Source organism: Cydia amplana, chromosome 26, assembly GCF_948474715.1.
Source record: "Cydia amplana chromosome 26, ilCydAmpl1.1, whole genome shotgun sequence".
NCBI classification, from domain to species: Eukaryota; Metazoa; Arthropoda; class Insecta; order Lepidoptera; family Tortricidae; genus Cydia; species Cydia amplana.
Genome location: NC_086094.1, coordinates 2,781,152 through 2,805,005, shown reverse-complemented (window position 1 = coordinate 2,805,005; position 23,854 = coordinate 2,781,152). Strand labels below are relative to the sequence as shown.

Below are 23,854 nucleotides of genomic sequence, written 5' to 3'. Positions count from 1 at the left end.
ATTGACTAACGAAAATGCGGGCAAACAATACATTATGGCTTAAAACTATTTGGGAAACAATAGAGACCCCCCTAACTTACTTACATAATATTGTCTCCAGACGAACGCACCGGACCGCAACTTTGGTGTGGTCAAACTATCTCTTTCCCGCGCTCACTTATAACTGCGTCAACGCACGTACGGCGGACCACCTTACACACGATCGAACGTGCGCCAGACCGCACCAAAGTCCTGCGCGGCCCGGTGCGGCCGTCTATAAATACTACGAGTATAAGGCCAGTCCAGACGGGAACAAATTTTCGCCAGTCAGATTAAATTGTCCTATCAAATCCGGTGGTGTGGAGACATCGATTTGGCTCGCCGATTCCGCTTCATTCGATTGTAAGATTATGGCAGATAAAAATGGATAAAATGGAGGTGCGGACGCAAGAAAACCAATATGTGACGCGTATGCGCGTTTAATGTCAAAAATATTTTCAAAACTGTTTATATTCATTGAGGAAAATGAGAACTACGTTCGTATTGAAAAGGCGATTTCGCGCGGGTCCTCCAGTTTCATCTTAAGTACCTAATACGAGTAAATACATCACTACATAGTATAAAACAAAGTCGCTTCCCGCTGTCTGTCTGCCTGTCTGTATGTATGCTTAGATCTTTAAAACTACGCAACGGATTTTGATGCGGTTTTTAATAGATAGAGTGATTCAAAGGAAGGTTTATGTATAATTTGTTAACCCGTGCGAAGCCGGGGCGGGTCGCTAGTTTGTAATATATAGTTGTAATGTTTTCTGTTCGTAGCTATACAGGAACATGATGACAAACAGTTCCAGACGACGAAGGACCCCGACATAGGCAGAAGATGGGTGAGAGACAGGGGTGCGGCTGCGGACTCCACCCAGAAGTGGTCCGGAGAACTAGATGGCGTTGGTTTTGACAGTCGCTAAAATGTTAAATTAACAATTGGAATTGTTTCCAATTGCCATGTCATTATACTTATGTATTAAAAAATTAAGATATCTAATTGATACGGTTTTAACTATTAAAAGAATACGTAAGGCTGTACGTAGAATAAGTTGATTTTAAGAATATACAGGGTGCTTCCTGTAACAGGAGCAATAAATTAAACTGTAGGCTGTACTCCTCAAACTGACCAACATTTGTTCAGCAACTTTTGTTTAAAGCGTGACAAGCAACGTCAAAGACACTGATGTCAGCATACATTGAAGGCAATATTTATTTTGTATGAAAAAGAGGAAGTCTAAAGGATTCATAATTTTTAAAAGTCGCTGAGCAAATGTTGGTCAGTTTGAGTAATACAGCCTTTAGTTTAATTTATTGCTCCTGTTACAGGAAGCACCCTGTATATTAATTTGTGGTTTTCTATGGAGCGACATGCTCACTTCTGTGACAAACTCAAATAAAGAGAAAAAAAACTATTTAACCTTTTCCACGCCGTGTCAAACACAAAAGCTGTCACTCAGACGCCACATCATTGAAGTGTCAAAACTGAAGTTGAACTTTATTTATATGCAGGTAGGTCGATGTTGATCTGTGGTCTGTGACCGATTAATCGGTGCGTATATATCGGTCATTGGCGTCCAAAAGGTTAAGAAAAGCCTGTCATATGACTTGGCAGTGGGTGATCCCTATTGGTATACAGTTTAAGTAAAATCCCCGAAATATATATACAGTGTGTGGCCTATAACGCGGGCGAAAAATTAAAACGTAGATTCTACTCCTCAAACAATAAAACTTTTGTTCAACAACTTTTTAAAATTATGTAGTCTTAAAATTGTCCCTTTTTCAAACAAACTAAATAATATTTTCAAAGTACTTTAAATTCCGTCTAATTGACATTGCCTGTCAGTCTTGTCACCGTACAGGCATAATCAATTTTGTAATACATTGCGTGTTCGATTAAATTTTAAAGTGTTTTAAAATACAAACCACAAGTTATTTTTAAAAGTCGCTGAACAAACATTGTCTAGTTTGAGGAGTAGAATCTACGTTTTAATTTTTCGCCCGCTTTATAGTTATAGGCCACACACTGTATAAATAGATAAACAAGAATTGATCGTTTAAACTTTTAAACGTATTAGATGCATAAATATGCATGTATATAGGTAATAGAGCGGATTATTATTTCCTTTATTTATTGTTATTTCTATTCTTTTTATAATACTCCTGCCGCATGTTTGCCTTATACGCTTCTTCTTCTGCGTGTTTTCTGTCATCTTCATTCTGTTTGGGGTCGTCGTGTCGACGCCATGGACCTAGAATAATATTCTATATATTCCATCATACACCAATCAATAAATATTAGGGGAGCGGGGGGCTTGTTGTAACAGTTTTAGGAAAAAGGCCTGTATTGTCTAGAATATGTATAATTTTATGATTCTGAGTATGAGGGTTTGTAATCTAAGCACTAATTCCGATTACAAAATAATTTTAATTGTTTACGCATCTTTTACACCAGACACTTTTAGAAAAACTGGGAGTTGTTACAACTTACCCCGTAATTAGGGCTTATTGTAACAGTTTTAGGAAATAGGTCTGTATTGTCTAGAATATGTATAATTTTATGATTCTGAGTATGAGGGTTTGTAATCTAAGCACTAATTCCGATTACAAAATAATTTTAATTGTTTACGCATCTTTTACACCAGACACTTTTATAAAAACTGGGAGTTGTTACAACTTACCCCATAATTGGGGCTTGTTGTAACAGTTTTAGGAAATAGGTCTGTATTGTCTAGAATATGTATAATTTTATGATTCTGAGTATGAGGGTTTGTAATCTAAGCACTAAGCAAGTAAGCACTAATTCCGATTACAAAACAATTTTAAATGTTTACGCATCTTTTACACCAGACACTTTGAAAAACTGGGAGTTGTTACAACTTACCTCGTCATTTTTTTTCAATACCTGGTCGAAACAGAGCTCGTATGCACATCCACTCGCTTCGATGTCTGGCGGGGTAATGGCAGTGTTTACGTTATTCCTCGAGTTATAAGAAAGTCATTCAGCAAAAAAAAAATTATAATATTTTTAATTCCCCGTCAAAATTGAGCGTTACTACTTACCCCTGTTACATTAAACCCCCGGCTCCCCTATAGGACATAGAATAATTTTACGGTTTAGACTCACTTGTTTTAACTTTTTAAGTCACTCCCTCAACCAGTTTTCTCAGCGCGGGCACAGATATTTGTTCCTGAGTCTAGAGCGTTTTCTATGTATTTATGTATTTGTATGTTATATATATCGTTGTCTGAGTATCCACAACACAAGCCTTCTTGGCTTACTGTGGGAATTAGTCAATCTGTGTAACTTAAGAATGTCCTTTATTATTTATTTGTGACGTTATCTATGAAAAGGGACCTTATTGCCGATGGCGGTTACACCATTATTAACGATGCTCCGATATAAATATGTGGCGATGATGATGAATTTGTATTTTATAACTAACAAATTTTGTAAATTCAGCTGTAAGCGCTGCGCGCTGTATGGACGGTCTAACCCAAGTAACATTTTAGTCCTATAATTTTAGTTTCTATCGCTAAAAGCTTGTATAGACGTCGTATTAAGGTTTCAGAGGTGACCACCTGTTGTATAAAAGTGTTTGACAACACTTTTTTGCTCTATAGGCTTATACAGCTAATATATTTTATAAGCAATTGATGTAAAGGTTTACTTCACCATTTTATAGAGCCGTTATAGGCGTTTACTATAGTAGGTTCAAATATAGCCACTATAGAGCAATATTACTGTATAATAGTATTTGGAATCACTTTTATGCAACTATTCTATAAGCAACTGATGTAAAGGTTTACATCATCATTTTATAGAGCCGTTATAGGCATGTACTATAGTAGGTTCAAATATAGCTACTATAGAGCAATATTACTGTATAATGGTACTTAGAATCACTTTTATTCAACTAATTTGCGCTATTAAGGTTCCCTGCAAGCCGCTATAATTTTGTGTTTTAACAGTGACAAAAAACCCAACTATACAACGATTTTAGGATATAGTGGCTTTAGAGATTACTGCTATAGTACATAATACTTTAGTAGTGATACGAACACTATTATAGAACTGTTTTGCTCTATAGTAGCGTTTTTGGGACATATTTATAGCGTTAAAAAGCGCTATAGTAGTTTTCAAATCCCTTATTATATCTCATCGCTATAAACGTCACAATGACTCTTTTATGACGACCGGTCCGGCCTAGTGGGTAGTGACCCTGCCTGCTAAGCCGATGGTCCTGGGTTCGAATCCCGGTAAGGGCATTTATTTGTGTGATGAACACTAATATTTGTTCCGGAGTCATGGATGTTTTCTATGTATATAAGTATGTATTTATCTATATACGTATGTATATCGTCGCCTAGCACCCATAGTACAAGCTTTGCTTAGTTTGGGGCTAGGTTGATCTGTGTAAGATGTCCCCCAATATTTATTATTTATATTTATTTATATCACAAAAAGGTTGTATAGTGGTTTTGATTTTTCTTTTAAAAGATAACAGCGTTATAGCCGAGTTTTTATGTCTTTTATAAACCCATTTAGATAAATAAAGGTAGAAAACGACTACTTTTAAATGATAAACTTGACCTGTAATGGCTATATCTTGCTTATATCAGTTCAGGCCTAAGCCACATAATGTGGTTCCGTACAAAATATTTTTTATATAAATGAATTGATAAAAAAGTTCCCAGTGATATTAGTCATTGTAGTTTAGATTTATCAAGCAATGACAAATCACACATACAACAATACAAAAACACAAACAACACAAAACGACGATGTGACAGTTTAGATATTTATCGACATCCACTATTAGCACATTTTTTTACCAATGACACTGAAAAAGAAAACAACAGTAATGACTACATCTAAATTAAATAAATATCCTATGTCCTTCTAAAGAGTTTGTAGGTGTAGCTGGGTCACAGTAAAATTCTTTTGGAACCCTATTTTTTTCATTATGGCGGTGAATACTTCGTCGTAAGTTCTATAGTTAGCCTATAGGAGTGTATGTTTTACTTATTGGCTCCATAGTTGTAACTATGGTGCCATTCATTTTATTTTATTAAATTATATTAAATTATTTTATTAAAAACATATATAAATCGAGGGCGCATTTAAAATACTTCATTAAACTAATACTATTCTAACGGTAAAACTTCCGTCCCATACACATTTTTGCAGTAAAGATGAATTTAATCAACATCTAAATAATGCATATTATAAACTCTTTACTTACCGCTTATTATACAATTCCAAGTTTCCTTGTGTTGAACCGTTTTTGTTTATTAAATAAACCCACGCATAAAACCACTGACGACTTGCTGCGTTGTAAAGGAACTATAAATTCTATTATAGCATTAAAAGGTGATATAATGGAATCACAAATGCTACTATAGTATAAATTAACACTATAATGGCGTTACTGACAACAAATTAGCACAAGAGTCATTATTATATCACTTTTATAGACCTAAAACGTCACGACTGACACTGCTACAGGTCTGCTATGTCACTGAATGGCACATAAGATGTGCCATTTCGGCTTTATAGAGCCTTCTTAGGTCTTTTATAGGGCCAATGGGTGGTATTGAAAACGTTCTATTGACTAGTATAGTACCACAAATTGTTACTTGGGAATGGCTCCTCTACACGATGGGCCAGCGCCGGCCACTCCAAGGGACGCAACCATACGGCAGAATGAGATAGCAATAACACTTGCTCCCTCTAACGCATAAATGCGTCCCTTGGAGTGGCCGGCGCTGGCCCATCGTGTAGCCATAACGACCGGCCCTCGGCTGCGTCGCTGACAGCGATGAACTGAGGGACTACCGCGAAAACCGAGATTCGCAAATTGCGGGGATTTTTCTCTTTTACTCTCATTAAGACGTAATTAGAGTGACAGAGAAAAATGCCCGCAATTGAAGAACTTCGATTTTCACGGTTATAGCCCTGCACTCGCCCGCCGCAGGCGCTTTGAGTCCCTAGAGAAGGATGGTTGTTATTCTTGCTGTCAATATAAAATATTTTATTCCGCTAGTTTTGCTTTCGCTCTTTCTCCTTCCTAATTTTATTCATAGAAGTATATTAAAGGCACGTTTACCTTCCACTTCTACAAATACAATGCCGCGCGATGCTGTGCGGCGTAAGCGCCATCGACAATAAGGTCCCTTTTCATGGATAATGCCCCATTTATTGAATACTGACCTTGTACAGGCGTATGCCTGCTGAAGGTGTATCCCGTCCACACGGACCAATGTTTCTGCTGGACCGGCAGTAAATTTGGCTTGAAGCGTCCCACCTCTTCTTCTGCCGTGTAGGTCGTTAGGAGCTGAAAGGGATGGAGATAGTGGGATCGGTGATTTGCGGTCGTATATGCTCCGGTCGGTCTGGTCTGGTCCACCTTAATACACAGTGGTCAAGGATGGTCCATGCCAAGCCATACTTTGCAATGCGTAAAACATCACGTATACTTGGTCTACCAGATCTCGACAGTAGAAAAAGGCGGCAAATTTGAAAAATGTAGGCGCGAAGGGATGACGCCCCATAGAAAATTTGAATTTCGCGCCTTTTTTTACTGACAAGATTTGGTTGACCAGCTATAGGTGTTCACACAATGGTGCATATACAGCAGGTCTCTCCAGCCAGCTGTCACACTGACAGCGTATTTACGTCAAACTAAACAAACAATGGCGACCGTGTGAACACCACAGGCCACGGTACGCCACAATTCCTTTGAAGTGTGCCGAAAAAACGGACAACTTCCCGATTGCCCATCACGGCTGACAACTGACGGCCAGTCGTCCGCCATTGTATACCATTGCCCCCTGTACACAATGGCGATGGCGTGGCATTGCCCATCCTGAAGGATGAAAAACAAAAATGATTTTTTTGGCAAAAAAATCATTTTTGGTACAAGCTTTTATCGCTGACTGTACTTTTTTTACAACATACAACTAATACTCATCGAGACAATTCTAAAAACCCCTAACCCCAAGTAAGTTGCGTTGTTTCATCACAGAGTGTGACAGAGTTCCTATGGCCACCTCCTATCTATGGAGATTGAGCTGATCTGATGATGGCATCAGATCAGCTCAATGGTACCATAATATTGCATTGTCATACGACTTATATATTGATGCAAAATTTCAGCTTCATTGGGCAAGATTTGACCCGTACAAACATAGTTAACTACATAGGTATTTACATACATAGGTATATATTGCAAGTTAAATAAAAGCTTGTAATAACTGCTTTGGTGTTGTCTACGTTTCTCTATTAATCTTTTGGTGCTTTATTTCATGCATGGTGTAAAATAATTTATTTTAAATACAATCAAATACCCTATTAAACTTTACCTTGACAAGATGTTCAATCTCAGTCTCCCTCTTCGTAATATATTCCAAAGCCAGCATATACACGTGTGGCTTATAATCTAGGTAAGTTCTTTTCCCGCCCCTCGGCGGGTCCCGGTTGTACAAGCGGGGGTCACGGGGGTCGAAGTGGCCTGCCCCCGGCTCCGCGACCCCGTTCTGGCCGGTCAGCTGGGGGTAGATGCCGGCTAGCTCGGGTCGCAACCAGTTAAACCTGTTGTCTACGATGCGCTTCATACGGCGGAACATGTCTACCTGCTGACGGTGCATCTCGAGAATGCGACCTGGATATTACAAATATTATTAGAAATATTAGAACAAATTTAGTTATTTTTAGGGTTCCGTACCCAAAGGGTAAAAACGGGACCCTATTACTAAGACTCCGCTGTCCGTCCGTCCGTCCGTCCGTCTGTCACCAGGCTGTATCTCACGAACCGTGATAGCTAGACAGTTGAAATTTTCACAGATGATGTATTTCTGTTGCCGCTATAACAACAAATACTAAAAACAGAATAAAATAATGATTTAAGTGGGGCTCCCATACAACAAACGTGATTTTTGACCGAAGTTAAGCAACGTCGGGCGGGGTCAGTACTTGGATGGGTGACCGTTTTTTTGCTTGTTTTGCTCTATTTTTTGTTGATGGTGCGGAACCCTCCGTGCGCGAGTCCGACTCGCACTTGGCCGGTTTTATTTCAAATAATATTTACTAGGATTTTTTATTCAAATACTTAATAAAGACAATTATTTCCAGAATCAGACACTTGTCACAAATTAAAACTAAACTAAACCTATCTTAATACCCCAGTATTTGTAGATATAATACTCGACTTGGCGGGGGCAGTGCCGTGCCCCCAGATCTATCTGGAAATATCTCCTTTCCGCTTTTAATTTGTTTTTATTTCAGGTAGAAACACTACTAGGTATATAAATTATATGCCCCATTTTATCCTCGACCTATATCTAAATTGCCTAAAGTAAAATGGGTTCCTTTATGCCCTAGTTGTATAATCTACTATTTCGTTCCTATTGCGTAGACATAAAGCTTTTTCCTATCAGCGGTTGCCGAATCTACGTAGATAGGTGTGGGGAGACCCTAAAATCCTTACCCATAGTCATACCCATAGCGTGTCGTAAGTCATCAGCGGCTGCCCAGTTGATTTGGTCCATCTGATACATCTAAAACAGCGGAAATGTATGGTTAAGTATACAAGTACCTCTATAAGGCTTTTGTTGAAAACGATACGCGCGCGAACATCGATGACGCCACCATTTTGAAAAAATCCAAAAATTTAATCGACAAAAAAATTCTATATAATTATTATATTTTGTATATCATAATTATTGCTTGCCATTTTGTTAGGAGTGTTTTGTCAGTAAAGTGCGATTGTCAGAATTTGACTATCATTTGTGACTTTTATATTTCCCATGTAGACATTTAGAATAGAATAGAATATGCATTTGATCCTCAAAACAAACCTATCACAGTCTATCGACTGATACCATTAATAAACTTATCAACTAGCCTATGTTATATGTATGTATATATTTCGAGGATCTCGGAAACGGCTCTAACAATTTCGATGAAGTCATACAATTTTTCGGGGGCGAAAAATCAATATAGTGTTATTTCTGGGAAACATTTTTTTCGCATTGTTCGCACGTCTCCAAGATATTTACTTAACCTTTTCCACGCCATGTCAAACACAAAAGCTGTCACTCAGACGCCACATAATTGAAGTGTCAAAACTGAAGTTGAACTTTATGTATATGCACGTAGGTCGATGTTGCTCTGTGGTCTGTGACCGATTAATCGGTCTTTGGCGTTGAACCTACGGTGCGGATATATCGGTCATTGGCGTCCAAAAGGTTAATAACTGTACATACATTGTTTTTGATTTCAAATATACATTCCTTCGACCAAGTGATGATCTCTTTCTTCCAGTGTGCGCTGAACTGCATGTACGTGTCCTCGTCTCCATTTTCCTGAACTTTCCAGCCTCTGTTCTCCTGAGACCACGCCACGCGCGCCACTAGAACCACAGAATAAATAATAGTACTAGGTACAGAAGACTCACTCTCTAACAAAACGCGTGTGTTACGATCAGCACAGATATGGCCGCTAGGTGGCGACAGCGCCACACGCGGCTTATGGCTAGCCACAAAAATTGGCGTGGAACGAATGTACTTTTAGCTACCTGTAGCAAAGCGACGAAATCGCGGAGTGAGTCACGCCTGCTAAAATGAGGTTAGATGGGCCATTTCTTATTTTATTCAAATAGGGAGTATTACTGCAATGTTTTGCCGCCAGTGCAGCACTAGTGACGTTAGTATACCATAGAGTAACTTATACATACTGTACCTTAAGAGCCCATCAATGTGCACACTAGCGCCACTGCTAAATAATCGTGATTATTTAAATTTAACGAATGATTATTTAAAAAAAGGGTGCCGCTACGTACTGTATCTTGTATTAAAGTACCTTTTGAATACATCAAACTAAAGTCTGTTTTTTTATTCCGTAGACTGAAATGACAGTTAATAGTATGAACATGAAATGTCATTTCATACTATTAACTGTCATTTCAGTCTACCGAATAAAAAAATAGACTTTAGTTTCTATGTTGCTGGATTTGTCAATCTATAAACTCAAAACCAAAACGGCCGTTTTAACTTTGGACGCATAGATTGACGAATCCAGCAACATAGAAACTAAGTTTGATGTATTCAAAAGGTACTTTAATACAAGGTAGAGTACGTAGCGGCCCCCTTTTTTAAATATATTTCGTTAAATTTAAATAATCACGATTATTTAGCAGTGGCGCTAGTGTGCACGTTGATGGGCTCTTAATCTTAAACTATTGTACAACGGGACTTAATCGCGTATTTAAGTTTTAAGATTTACCTCCGACGTTTCGAGGACGGCGTTGTCCCCGTGGTCTCGGAGAAGACATACATTATAATTTACAGTGTTATTATGGTTTAATGCTAGTTACGGCGAAGTTATGTACTAAAGGCGAATTTAGGGTAGGTACGTATTTTTGACAACCGTACTTAAATAATCTAAAACTTACTCAATATATTAAAAACAAGCGTAGTCATTTCATTTGTGTACCTACTAAGAATAATCAAAAAACTCTTAATTACTAAAATTCTTATGTAAACCTGTGTTGTGTACAATAAAGTGATTACTATTACTTACAACATTTCTAATAACATTTCTGAAAGAATTACGTATTTAATTACAAATTTATTGTTATAAACCTTAAAAAGATCGTAAAACTTCAATTAATTAATTAGATTTTTTAGTATTATAGCAATTTTATTATGTCGGATTTTAATGACAATAATATATATTAGTTATGTTAAATGCTTTTTGTTCTTTTTATAGCGATAAAACATAGTCATTACACATAAACTTACATGGGTAGTCCTACTTACAAAAACATCAAATATGAAACATCTTTGCAGTATTTTCCTAGTGGCATGTAAGTTTTTTTCACCACACCAGCTATGAAAGCAGTATGAAAGGCTCTCTTTATACTTCAAAAACTGATGAAAAAGTTGCACTTTATCCACAGGCAAGAATTGCAAAGTAATCTGTTCTATACGTATAAACGCAAAAATCGAAGTTCGCAAATTGCGGACATTTTTCTCTGTCACTCTAATTACGCCTTCATTGGAGTAAAAGAGAAAGAGCCCCGCAATTTGCGAATTTCGGTTTTCGCGGTAGACCCTCAGATGCAAATATTAGTGGTGTTCATGTTAACTGGTGGTCTGGTAGAATTTTGAAACCCTCGCAACACTCAAGATTCCACTTTTCGATCCTTAAATTTTGGAATACTTTATCGGGTATCATATTAGTACGACAACAATTTTACCCCCTGTAAAGAAATAAAGTCATATTTAGAGAACTCAAATTTTATTTACAATAGGTAGGTATATTAAAATGCATTGTCTTTTCAACAAAATTGATACATTGATTGAATTGAATTGCGTTGTTGGTTTTTTTACAAGCTTAACTTGCATTGTTGCGGGTCAAATCTTGCAAGTTAAATTTGACCCAATTCCCGGTTTCCGACGAAGCTGAAAATTTGAATATGTACGTGTGTAAGTCGGGTGACAATGCAATATTATGGTACCATGGAGCTGATCTGATGATGGAGACAGGAGGTGGCCATAGGAACTCAGTGATAAAACAACGCAACCTAATTGTGCTTGGGGGTTTTTAGAATTGTTTTATTGAGTATATTAGTTGTGTGGACAGAAAAGTACAGTCAGCGATAAAAGCTTGTACCTACCAAAAATAAAATTTTGACCACAAACTTTTTTATTGTATTTTGAAGTTGGTTTTAAATGGTAATGCTTTATAACTAAATACTCGGTCGAAATGGCCATCGACAGGGCCAAATAGGATAAGGCCGCGACCAATGGCGAGCCAATTTGTCGTGTTGTATATTTTCTGTACCTACTAACTTAGTTAAGATCGGTTTTCCTAGGATAGCGGTGCCGTCATATAGCGGCCGTCTCCATACTAAATAATACGGCTAAATATGGATGTCGTAGTATTTGTTTGTATGGAGACGGCCGCTATATGACGGCACCGCTTTCGGAGGAAACCAAAGCTTTATTGAAGTCAAAATTGTTTCTAGCATCCTATGGATCATTGATCTTTTTTTATTTTAGTTTTGCTGATGGTCCAGTACTCCGCTGAGGATGAGGATAAGAGGAATGAATTCTGGGTGCACGAGTTAAACACTATCGAGGATGAGCGGCAAGTGCAACGCCTAGCTCAGTTGATGCGTGGTTACGTGGAGCGGACCGAAAGACGGTATGTGTAACGCTACGGCTTACGTAGGCGAACAACGCGCGAACGCGGCGCGGTGGCGGCGCGACGCGGCGAGGATGAAACAAACCGTTGATACCTATAGGTATATCCTACTCGTACGTGAGCGATTTAGACGCGAAGCGGCACGGCGGCCGCGCGGCGTTCGCGCGTTGTTCGCCTACGTAAGCCGTAGCGTAAGTGTAAGGCCCTAAGGCCTGAGTGGACGCTCGAGTTGTGCGTGCAGCGGGGCGGGGCGTGCGGCGTGCACGTTAAACAAATGCGCAAGTAATAGTAGCGGACTTAGTGCTCGCTGCTCTAATCACTTGTGAGCCCGACGCCACGCTGCACGCCCCGCCGAACGCTCCGCTTCCAGCGTCCCCTCAGGCCTTACACTAACGCAGCGTACTACGTAGGCGAACAACACGCGAACGCGAAGCGAAGCGATGCTGCGCGGGGTAAATCAATCCTTTGATACTATAGAAGTGTCCTACGTGGGCGATCTCGTCGCGAACGCGAACGCCGTAGGCCCGCCGCGCCGCAACGCATTCCCGAGTTCGCTTACTACGTAAGACGCAGCGTTAAGGATGACTCATCAATAGGCCTTAATAATGACTGTTTTCTTTACCTAACCTTTACAATTAAATGACTATAATCACAGATGGAGAGATATAATGCCAATAAAAACGAAAATAGATGAGTCAAACCCCGACCAGAGGAGAGCGTTCGAGAAGGGGTACATCATGGCGGAAATTGTTGAGACGTAAGTAGGCATCATGGGGGATATTGTTAAGACGTTAGTAGGCATCATTGGGGGACATTGTTGAGACGTAAGTAGGCAACATGGGGGATGTTATTGAGACGTTTGTAGGCATCATGGCGGATATTGTTGAGACGTAAGTAGGCATCATGGGGGATATTGTTGAGACGGAAGTAGGCATCATGGGGGATATTGTTGAGACGTAAGTATGCATCATGGGGGATATTGTTCTTCTAACACTTAAATGCATTATACTTTGTCATAGAGAAATATAGTAAGACAAGAGTGCTCACTCCATACATCTGTTAGACTATTAATTTCAGTGTCTACATCTAGCATCGAGTAGCGGAACTATCAGTACTGCTACTTGACAATACCTAGATGTAGCACCGACCGGAAAGTCTTATCTCAACAGCATAAGACTTTCCGGTCGGTGCTACATCTATTGTCAAGTAGCAGTACTGATAGTTCCGCTACTCGATGCTAGATGCTAATAGTCTTTTTGGTACTAAAACTGATGTATGGAGTAAGCAATGTATGATTTTTTTTCACTATGTCTCAATACAATTTTGCGTGATTTGGCGTTTTTAAGTTATAAATTGTATGGAGATGACATCTTATATAAGAGATCTTTCATCTTTATAATAACGCCTTTTTTTAAGATTCGCAGGTGGCTTTTGGTTCACGGGCACGAGTTCTTGTGACTTTGAATTCAGAAGTACCACATTTTGCTGGGGTAGCTTTTTGCCATCAATTAAATGTGACGTTATCTATGAAAAGGGACCTTATTGTCGATGGCGCTTATGCCATTATTAACGATGCTCCGATATAAATACCATTGCCGCGCGACGCTATGCGGCGTAACCAGTGTTGGCCGAAAGTTAATGCGAATTGAAAATGTTGGCCATTAACCATTATAAATTGAACCTTAAACCGTATCGGACGATTATAGTTTACGATTCAATTTATAATGGTTAATGGCCAGCATTTTCAATTTGCATTAACTTTCGGCCAACACTGGGCGTAACCGCCATCGACAATAAGGTCCCTTTTCATAGATAATGCCCCAAATAATACCTACGCTTTTGACGACCCGTCTGGCCTAGTGGGTAGTGACCCTGCCTGTGAAGCTGATGGTCCAGGGTTCGAATCCCGGTAAGGGCATTTATTTGTGTGATGCGAACACAGAATTAGTTCCCGAGTCATGGGTGTTTTCTATGTATATAAGTATATATTTAGGTATCTATATAAAGTAGAGTCTGACCAGTGAGTCGTGTCATAAAAAAAACGCGGGAATTTCAGTAAAAACCGCACCTGGCAATAAAATTACTATGAAATTAAATGACAGCTTGAAACTGACAGCTTATTTGATAGGTAAAAAAGTAGGCATATAAAGAATTTTAAAAAATAGCTTGTGACAGACACGACTCACTGGTCGGACTCTATGTACATCGTCGCTTGGTACAAGCTTTGCTTAGTTTGGGGCTAGGTTGATCTGTGTAATATGTCCCCTAATATTGATTTATTTTATAGTTACAGGAAAGCAGTAGTATTCACCCAAAAGCAGATGGCAAAGAAGCGGTATTTAGAGTCCGAACGAATCCGGTACCTGATGTACGTCCAAAACGCATATATCAAATCGTACCACCTCACGCATATGATGCATGAAATTGATCCTAAGTACGGCACCGATAATACAGGTAGGTACGGTCAGGCGTGCCTCACTCCGCGATTTCATCGCTTTGCTACAGGTAGCTAAAAGTACATCGCGTTCGGCCCCAATTTTGGGGAAAGCCATAAGCCGCGCGTGGCGCTGTCGCCTCCTAGCGGCCATATCTGCGCTGATCGTAACAGACGCGTTTTGTTAGAGTGAGTCTTCTGTACTTAGTACTATTATTTATTCTGTGGTACGGTACCGGGTACCGACCCGCCGGGTCCGGTACATGATGTATCAGCAAATTGGCTCCCCTGCATCATAAAGTAAAAGTCGAGAAATATAAGTAAAGAAAGAGTGGTAACTCCATACAGCAGTTTTCTTACCAAAACGCGAGTTATTTCGTAGTCGACATCTAACGTCAAGTAGTGGACATTATCAGTAGTGCTAACTGACAATAGATGTCGCAGCAAAACTCTAATGCTCGACAATTTTTAGCTAATATTATAACCAGATTAACCGGAACCTTAATTTTCAATTCCTTAAAATTTTGAAAAAAAAAACACAAAATTTTTCTTTACCTGTACCAGGAAAAACTATTACAAATGTGCAGTCAAGCGTGAGTAGGATTTTATGTACGGAAACCTTGGAACGCGAGTCCGACTCGCACTTGGCCGGTTTTTTAGATCACAATACGGCTGCCAAAAATGTAATTAGCAAATTTGAGGTTTTTCTCTAGTGACTTCAACTATTTGAATCCTGATTTTTTGACTTTAGATCGATAGAAAAAATCATGAATATAGGTCTAATCTAGACGCACTTTAATAATTTGTAACCATTTATGCACAAAAGATAAAAAAATATGAAAACTGCTTCTAAAAATGCGCGTTTATTTTTGAGGGAAATATCGATCACTTTTTTGTAATATTTATTCAAAAACATGCACGCACATCCATCTCGCTCATGCTCACGCTCAGTGAGAGCATAGAGAAAAAATACATAGATTGTATGTTGTTGAGCATAAGACTTTTCGATCGGTGCTACATCTATTGTCAAGTAGCAGTACTGATAGTTCCGCTACTCGATGCAGGGCCGGAGTATATCTAGGGTAGAGCGAGTGGAGCGGCCGCTCTAGGCGCCGGATGGCAAGGGGGGCGCCAAAATGGCAAATGAGAAAAAAAAAGTTTAAAAGACGCGAGTGTAGCGAGGGGGGGGGGGGAGAAAATACGCTTGAAAACTTTAACGAAGGGCGCCAAAACCCGATTTTGCTCTACCCTGATCAAGGGCTCGGGCCGGCACCGACTCGATGCTAGATGTAGACACTGAAATTAATAGTCTTTTTGGTACCAAAACCTGGTATGGAGTGAGCACTCTTGTCTTACTATATTTCTCTATGGTGCGAGTGAGAGAGCACGAACCCATGGGGCCATTCGTTACACCATATCTATTTCGTTCCCAGGTCAAATAACCAAAATGAATCTGAACTATATTTTCCACGACCAAACGCCATCTCACTACAACACCTCCGGATTTTATTACACGAAAGAGTTGGACGACATTAGACAGGCCCGGGTGAGAGAGAGAAAGAGGAAGGTCGTCGCAGAGAAGCGGCAGCGGCTCCTAGAGGCCTACAAGTGGGGAAGTGTTAGTCCGGGGACTATTAAGACCACTACCAACTGGTGGCCCGTGGCTTACGGCTGGGACATAGACTACTACTGGTAACCATGGTGACAACCATCACTATTGGGTATAAATATCTATTCGGAATTTTTGTTTCAATTATTATGGTCATTGCGCTACAGTGAAATTATTCTAACATCACATATTTGACAGTTACAAATTAACTCTTATATATATGAGTTTAACCTCGTAAGTCCTGTGTTTTTCCAACAGCAGTAGTCATATCTGCCGGCTGTACTATACCAAGTACAAACCAAGAATAGTGCTTCAGACCGAAACAAAAAGATGTCGATTTTAGAGATTTTTTGAAGTGGGGTCTTATTTTCAGTATTTTTTATGGTATGTTTATTATGTATAGCACCTCTTTAAGAAGGAAATTATTCAAAATATTTTGTACTTGTGTGAGTACATTGGGTTTTTACACAGTATAATAAAAATAGTTAAAGGATTTATTTAATATTAAAATTAAATCATATATTTTCTCTAAGCATCACAAAAGTAAAAAATTTCCTTTATTACAACATAACTAATCTTCTTCTTATAAAAAGGTGAATTAAAAAACATCTTTTCATTATTTTAATACCATACTACATCTACGAAGGTTGGATTCGGGTGTTCAAAATCTGGACTAGATCTCCAGACCTACCCCTTGCACTTTGCCCACGTCGCGCCCTTGTGCACTTTTGCTTCTACTACGGCTATGCCCACTTCATTGACCACGAGCACATTGAAATCGATGACTAGATACACGTGCGCGTACTACAACTTCTAATTCTCCATCTTCATATTCCGAAAACGAAGAAAAGTCCCTATTTGATTCTTGGTCGGGTTCAGATATAAACATATCTTCATTATCCGAGTCCTTGAAGTCATAGTTATTGAGAAGTTGTGATATTTGCTTTTCATCAAACGCAAGAATAAGAAAAAAATACATGTAAGTTAGACCGAACGTACTACCGTAAGTACAAATTATTTTGACCAATCACAACCCTCCTTAAATATACAGGTTTCTTTGAAATATTGTTTATTTTACAATATTTATAATTTAAATATACTAATACATTCGTATGACAATAGAAAAAACTAGTGATTACTTGAATATAAACCGATTATCTTACCTCGTGCTGGCCAGCGACCTGACTGTGTGGCCATCTTGCGAAAAAGTGACACTGACACTGACAGTTGACTTTACCTGTTTAACATGGCGAAATTGACCATAGAATATAGAATGAGAATGACCGTGTCAGTGTTGCCGTTGTAAAGAAACTACCCGGTAAATGGGGAATGAAAAATTTGTACTTGAGTAAGTACATTAGGCAGTTACGCCATCTATGTAGTTAAAATCTCAGGTCTGAAGTGCTATCCTTAATTTGTACTCGTACAAGTACGCGGGGACTTACGAGGTTAAGGCTATCAGTTAAACGGTATCAGTTAAATCATATCTATAAGGGTGAATCCATAACTGTCAAATATGTGATCTTAGAAAAGAAACACTGTAGTTTCTCGTTTTCGTCCACTTGACAGATTAGCAAATAATTATATTTGATTACCTATCAAAAGGCTTAAAAAAGGAAGAAGATACTTAAGTACATACTTATACATAACTATTTATTCGATTATTAATTTGCTAATTAATTTAATTAGGGAACACCAAATCGGGAGTTGTGGAAATAAAGGGAAGAGGCCTTTGCCCAGCAGTGGGGACGTGGGACACTCAGATAGGCTAGGAAATAAATTTGCTACTGGCGAAATATCATTTTTAACAAGCTTTTATTACTAATTTAACCATCTTCCAAGGATCGTAGCGTCATGAAAATTGGCAGCTGTATGTAGTTCTGATGACAATACAATAATATGGTACCAAAGAGTAATATGGTACTGTCAAACTGATCTGATGATGGAGACAGGAGGTGGCCATAGGAACTCTGTGATGAAACAACGCAACCTAATTGTGTTAGGGGTTTTTAGAATGTCTCGATGAGTATTAGTTGTCTGACTTGTCTGTCGTAAGAAAAGTACAGTCAGCGATAAAAGCTTGTACCAAAAATTAATTTTTTGTCAAAAACTTATTATGTAGACAGATATTATTGTTTAAACATTAATGATTGCATTTAGTCCAAATTTGTGCAGCAATGTACGAGGGGTATTCAAAATATTCTCGGTATGAGAATGAAAACAAACAAGTACGAAAAGTTTGATATTTTTATTTTTCAATATACTCCCCCCCTATGTTCATACACTTAAAAGATCGATCAATTATTTTTATTAATCCTGCATAAAAATATTTTTTATCTTTGGTGTAAAAATGCTCCTCCACTGCCGCCTTCAATGCTTCATCATCGGAAAATTTATTTCCACGCAGATCCTTTTTAAGATTGGGGAACAAAAAGAAGTCGCTGGGGGCTAAGTCCGGACTATACGGTGGGTGAGTAACAGTTTCAAACCCACATTCAACAATAGCTGCCTTGGCAATATGAGCAGTATGGACGGGGGCGTTGTCATGCAGAAGCATAACACCTTTGGTTAACTTTCCTCGCCTCTTTTCTTTGATTGCATCCTTTAATTGACGTAGAATGTTAGCGTAGTACTGTCCTGTGATATTTACACCTTTTTCTTTATAATCGATCTGTAATACTCCTTCACAATCCCAAAATATCGTGGCCATGACCTTGCCAGCTGAAGGGATGACCTTGAACTTCTTGGGATGAGCTGAACCCTTAATGTGCCACTGCATGGACTCTTGTTTACTCTCTGGGTCATAATGATGAACCCAGGTTTCATCTCCAGTAACTATTACAATAATCATACTATTCAGTCAGCCAGTGACTATTAGTCAATAATACGTTACATTTTAATTTTATTTTGATTTTCTTTTACTGTATGCTAAGAATATAGAGTTAACCCCTTACTTCATGTCATAAATAAAAAGTATTTGTTTAAAAATGAACTTTAATAGTTGCTATATAGGGCTGCGCATGAGGTAAAGGGTTAAGTAGATACCTAAGTTTAAGTTACCTATCAACTACCTAGCTTGCAAATACATAAAGGAGCCTCGTCTGCCAACAAACCACTCTGTGGTTTGGCAGAAGAATATATGTAATTAGTTATAAGAAAGATCTCTGAATAAACGTTTTATTTATTTTTTTTTTTTTTTTTTATTCTTTGCAGCACCTCATCAGGATTTTCACCGCACAGGTCAATAAAATCGGAACAACAAGCTACACGCATGCCTTTTTGAAGCCGAGTCAGCATTCGCGGAACCCATCTTGCACTTACTTTTGACATATTAAGATGGTCATGGATAATATCATGTATGGTACCAATAGAGAGATTGGTTACTTGTGCTATAGATTTTACCTTCACTCGACCATCTTCCAATATAAGTTTTTCCACTTTATCAATATTTTCTTGTGAAGTAGCTACTACAGGCCGGCCAGGTCTAGGGTCGTCTTCAACACTCTCCCTTCCACGTTTAAACTCGCTTGACCACTTTTGAATGGTAGATAAAGAAGGAGCAGACTCACGGTAAACACAATCCATTTCCTCCTTTATGGTTTTTTGATTTTTACCCTGTTTTGTCAAGAATTTTATCACGCATCGATGTTCTAATTTAGTTAACATTGTCAATTCCCACATGATGTTCATGTTTGTTCAGCAATTGCAGAAAAACAAAAGAACATCTCGCTTCGAATTATACTTTTTTTTAATGTCAATGAATAAACCTTAGCGGCCAGTAACGAAAGAAATTTTAGAAGAGGTTGTAAGATATCAATACCGAGAATATTTTGAACGCCCCTCGTAGGTTTGTATTGTATTCAAATATCGTGTAGTGGACGAAAACTAGAGCTGGACGAGAACTAACGCACCTACCCTATTCCCTTATATGTATTTTTATTTTGTTTTGATATGACCTTGAAAATCGCTCACGCTGGTTGGTGCACGCTGACTGAAATTTAAGTTGTGAGATGCGCAGGATTCACCAAGACGATCGACGACGAGCGCAAGCGATTGTCACCTTGGCTAGGCCGCCAGATCAGAATTTTACTTTTTTATATTACGTGGATCTAAAGATTACCCAAGGTTACAATGTCAAAATTCTATGAAAATATGACGTTTATTATGACCCTCCACCACTTTGTTCTGTTCAAATCGGCGGACGATTAGACGGACTTATAAAAATATTAACAATAAAACAAATTTTAAGTAAACAATATTTATTTGAAAATTAACAACTTAATCTAGTAAGGGCCACTTGCACCATCCCACTAACCCGGGGTTTAGCGGTTAAAGCGTTAACCAAGTGTCAAATTGTACTGGAAACATGGTAACTCCAGGTTTAATCGGTTAACCCCAGGTTAGTGGAATGGTGCAAGTGGCACTAAACAGAAGAAACAAACGAATGAGTAATAGGGTATTTGACTGTATTTAAATAAATTATTTTACACCATTCATGAAATAAAGCACCAGAAGATTAATAGAGAAACGTAGACAGCAGTTATTTTTAGACACAATTTCTATTTTAAAACCTGTATGAAACTATAAAGTGTAAATACTTTGATTGTGACGTCACATGCTAGGTTTCATATAAATTTCATAGCAGGAAAATCGTTTTGACAGTCCGAAAAAAGAAACTGATTTGACTACATGAATCTAGTACTGGATTGGGCATGAGTGGTGGGGATAACTGACAGAACGGGATAGTCTTATGTATCTTTCAGTAGGAGTAGCAGCGAAAGCGCTATTATTGTTTGTCCTTGTCACAGTCTCACATTTTTTTTTATTCCCCACCATAAATTAGTATGGTGGGCAACAAATAAATTCGACCAACCATAGTGTCGCATTGCGTATGTTTTGTCCCTCACGGAGGCACGCATAGACCACTTCTATAGGATACTACCTTCTATGTTTGACTAGTAGTCAAATACCCTATTATGTACCTACATACTATTAACTTACAGTTAGTCTCTTTTACAGACCAATTCGAGGTTCAGTTATTCGATCTGTTTCTGTCAGTGTCCAAAGTGACGTTTTGTTAGAAGTGTCACTTTTGACAGTGACACATCAGTATCATATCGGAATCTGATCGGATATTTAAAACTCGAATTGGCTCTAACAGGCTAAAAAATAAAATAGTATAGAGGCTATTAAATTATTAAAAAAAAACAACAAAAAATCTTAACTAAGTAATAACTTCTTATATAAAGGTAGGTTTTAAATAAATCAATGGAAAATATTATGCTGGCAGATATTAGAAAATAACTAACTATAATAAACAAAACACTTCTGATGCTATCGCAAATATTTTTTCACACCACCTATTCGGAAAAGAGCTTTTTCTTCCCTGCTAGGAGGGATCAAAGTGGCACTTTTCCTCCCTGCTAGGAGGGATCAAAGTAACACTTTTCTGTTCTAGCACACTATTTTTACATTTTTTTGCACATTAGCTTAAATAATCTGTTTAAGCATCAGATTGTGTCAACACTAAGATTTTTTTATTTTCCTCATAGTTGACGTGAAAACAGTATACATATGTGTCACACGGTATCAAAATAATTTCGTCTTGGGCGTTAACACTTGAATCCCTCATCACGCTCAGGATTCTACTTTAGAATCCATCGCTTCATCCAGGATTCAATGTACGCCCTTGACGGAAATATATCATTTTGATCCCTTGTAACACAAACTACTATTTTTATATTAGAAAATAACTAAAGCTTTGGTTTCCTCCGATAGCGGTGCCGTCATATAGCGGCCGTCTCCATACAAATACTACGACATCCGTATTTAGCCGTATTATTTAGTATGGAGACGGCCGCTATATGACGGCACCGCTATCCTAGGAAAACCGATCTTAAGATCTTAAGAAACCAAAGCTTTAACCAAGAAAAACACAACCCTATTTCACAAAATTAAAAGTTTTCAGGTAAAAACTGGCAACATTAAATCTGACAGGCACGCTTGACCAATGGCGAGACACCGCGAATACTGAAGTTCGCAAATTGCGGGCACCTTTCTCTTTTACTCCAATCAAGGCGTAATTAGGGTGACAGAGAAAGATACCCGCGATTTGCGATGGCCAGTCTAGGCCTTGTGATTGTAACTTTTCTATATACGAGGGTGAATCAAAAAGTCCTTAGAACTGGCTGTTTATAAAAAGTTTTTAAATGAAGTTTTTTTATTTTTGAACTGTCATTATAACGTAATATTTGACAGTTGGTTTCATTCGAATTGTTCCCGCCGTTACATGGTATATCAATATTTTGCGAAATAAGTCGACTAAAACGTCCCATTATGGAAAAAAATGAGTTACGTGCCGTGATAAAGTACTTGTGTATGAAAAAAATTACTACCAAGGATTTTTTTTTGGATATTCAGCAAACCGTAGGCACTAGTGCTGTACCCTATTCCACCGTCGCTTTCTGGGTTGCCGAGTTTAAAAGAGGCAGATCTAGCTGCGAAGACGACCCCCGCTCCGGCCGGCCATCTACCTCAGTTAACGCAAAAACCGTTGAAATAATTGAGAAAATGGTTTTGAACGACCGGCGACTAACAATTAAATACATAGCAGAGACTCTAAAGATTTCGTTTGGTAGCGTACATTCAATACTAACCGATGTTTTGGGTTTTAAAAAAGTGTCAGCAAGATGGGTTCCGCGAATGTTAACGCAGGCTAACAAAGACTTGGGTTTAGAAGTTTCGATGCGGAATCTAAAGAAAATCTTGCATGATCCGGACACTTTTTATCGTCGTTTCGTAACAATGGACGAAACATGGGTTCACCATTTTGACCCTGAAACAAAAAAGCAAAGCATGTCCTGGAAACGGCCATCCTCCCCTCCAATAAAGAAATTTGGAGTATTTCCGACAGCAGGTAAAGTTATGGCCTCAGTTTTCTGGGATGTAGAAGGAATCCTTTTTATTGATTATCTGCCTAAAGGAAAAACCATTACAGGTGCCTATTACACCGATTTGATAGCAAAAGTGCGTCAAGCAATAAAAGAAAAACGTCGAGGAAAATTGAGTGCGGGAGTGCTTTTTCACCATGATAATGCTCCGGCTCATCGATCACAAATGGCTCTCACTGCAATCCGCCAAGCTGGTTTTGAGATCTTTGATCATCCGCCCTACTCGCCAGACTTAGCTCCTAGTGATTTCCACTTGTTTCCGAAACTAAAGGAGCACATTCGCGGAACTAAATTTGACGACAACAACGCGGTCATGGGTGCCGAGAGGAGTTTTTTGAGGCTCAAGAAAAATCGTTTTTTTATGATGGATTAAAAAAACTTGAAAAACGGTATAATAAATGTATAGAACAAGAAGGAAATTATGTTGAAAAGTAAAACAAATAAAAATGATATTCGTTTCTTTTTGACCCTATTTCTAAGGACTTTTTGATTCACCCTCGTACATATATAAAATTGGTAGTAATAATATAAAACATAAAGGTGCCTTCCTGCGGCATTTTTAACCCTTCCAACGCTAAAAACCTTAGCGCCATGGTGCTAGACCATCCCACTAACCCAGGGTTAACCGG

At 38.5% G+C, this 23,854-nt stretch overlaps 1 protein-coding gene across 1 annotated transcript; it reads left to right on the top strand.

Moving 5' to 3' along the window:
* The first annotated feature begins 12,900 nt into the window (after nucleotides 1-12,900).
* On the top strand, nucleotides 12,901-16,362 carry LOC134660033 (uncharacterized). Its single transcript, XM_063515733.1, has 3 exons — nucleotides 12,901-12,989; nucleotides 14,520-14,686; nucleotides 16,100-16,362. The coding sequence occupies exons 1-3, from the start codon at nucleotides 12,901-12,903 to the stop codon at nucleotides 16,360-16,362; spliced, it is 519 nt and encodes a 172-aa protein (XP_063371803.1).
* The last annotated feature ends 7,492 nt before the right edge of the window (nucleotides 16,363-23,854 follow it).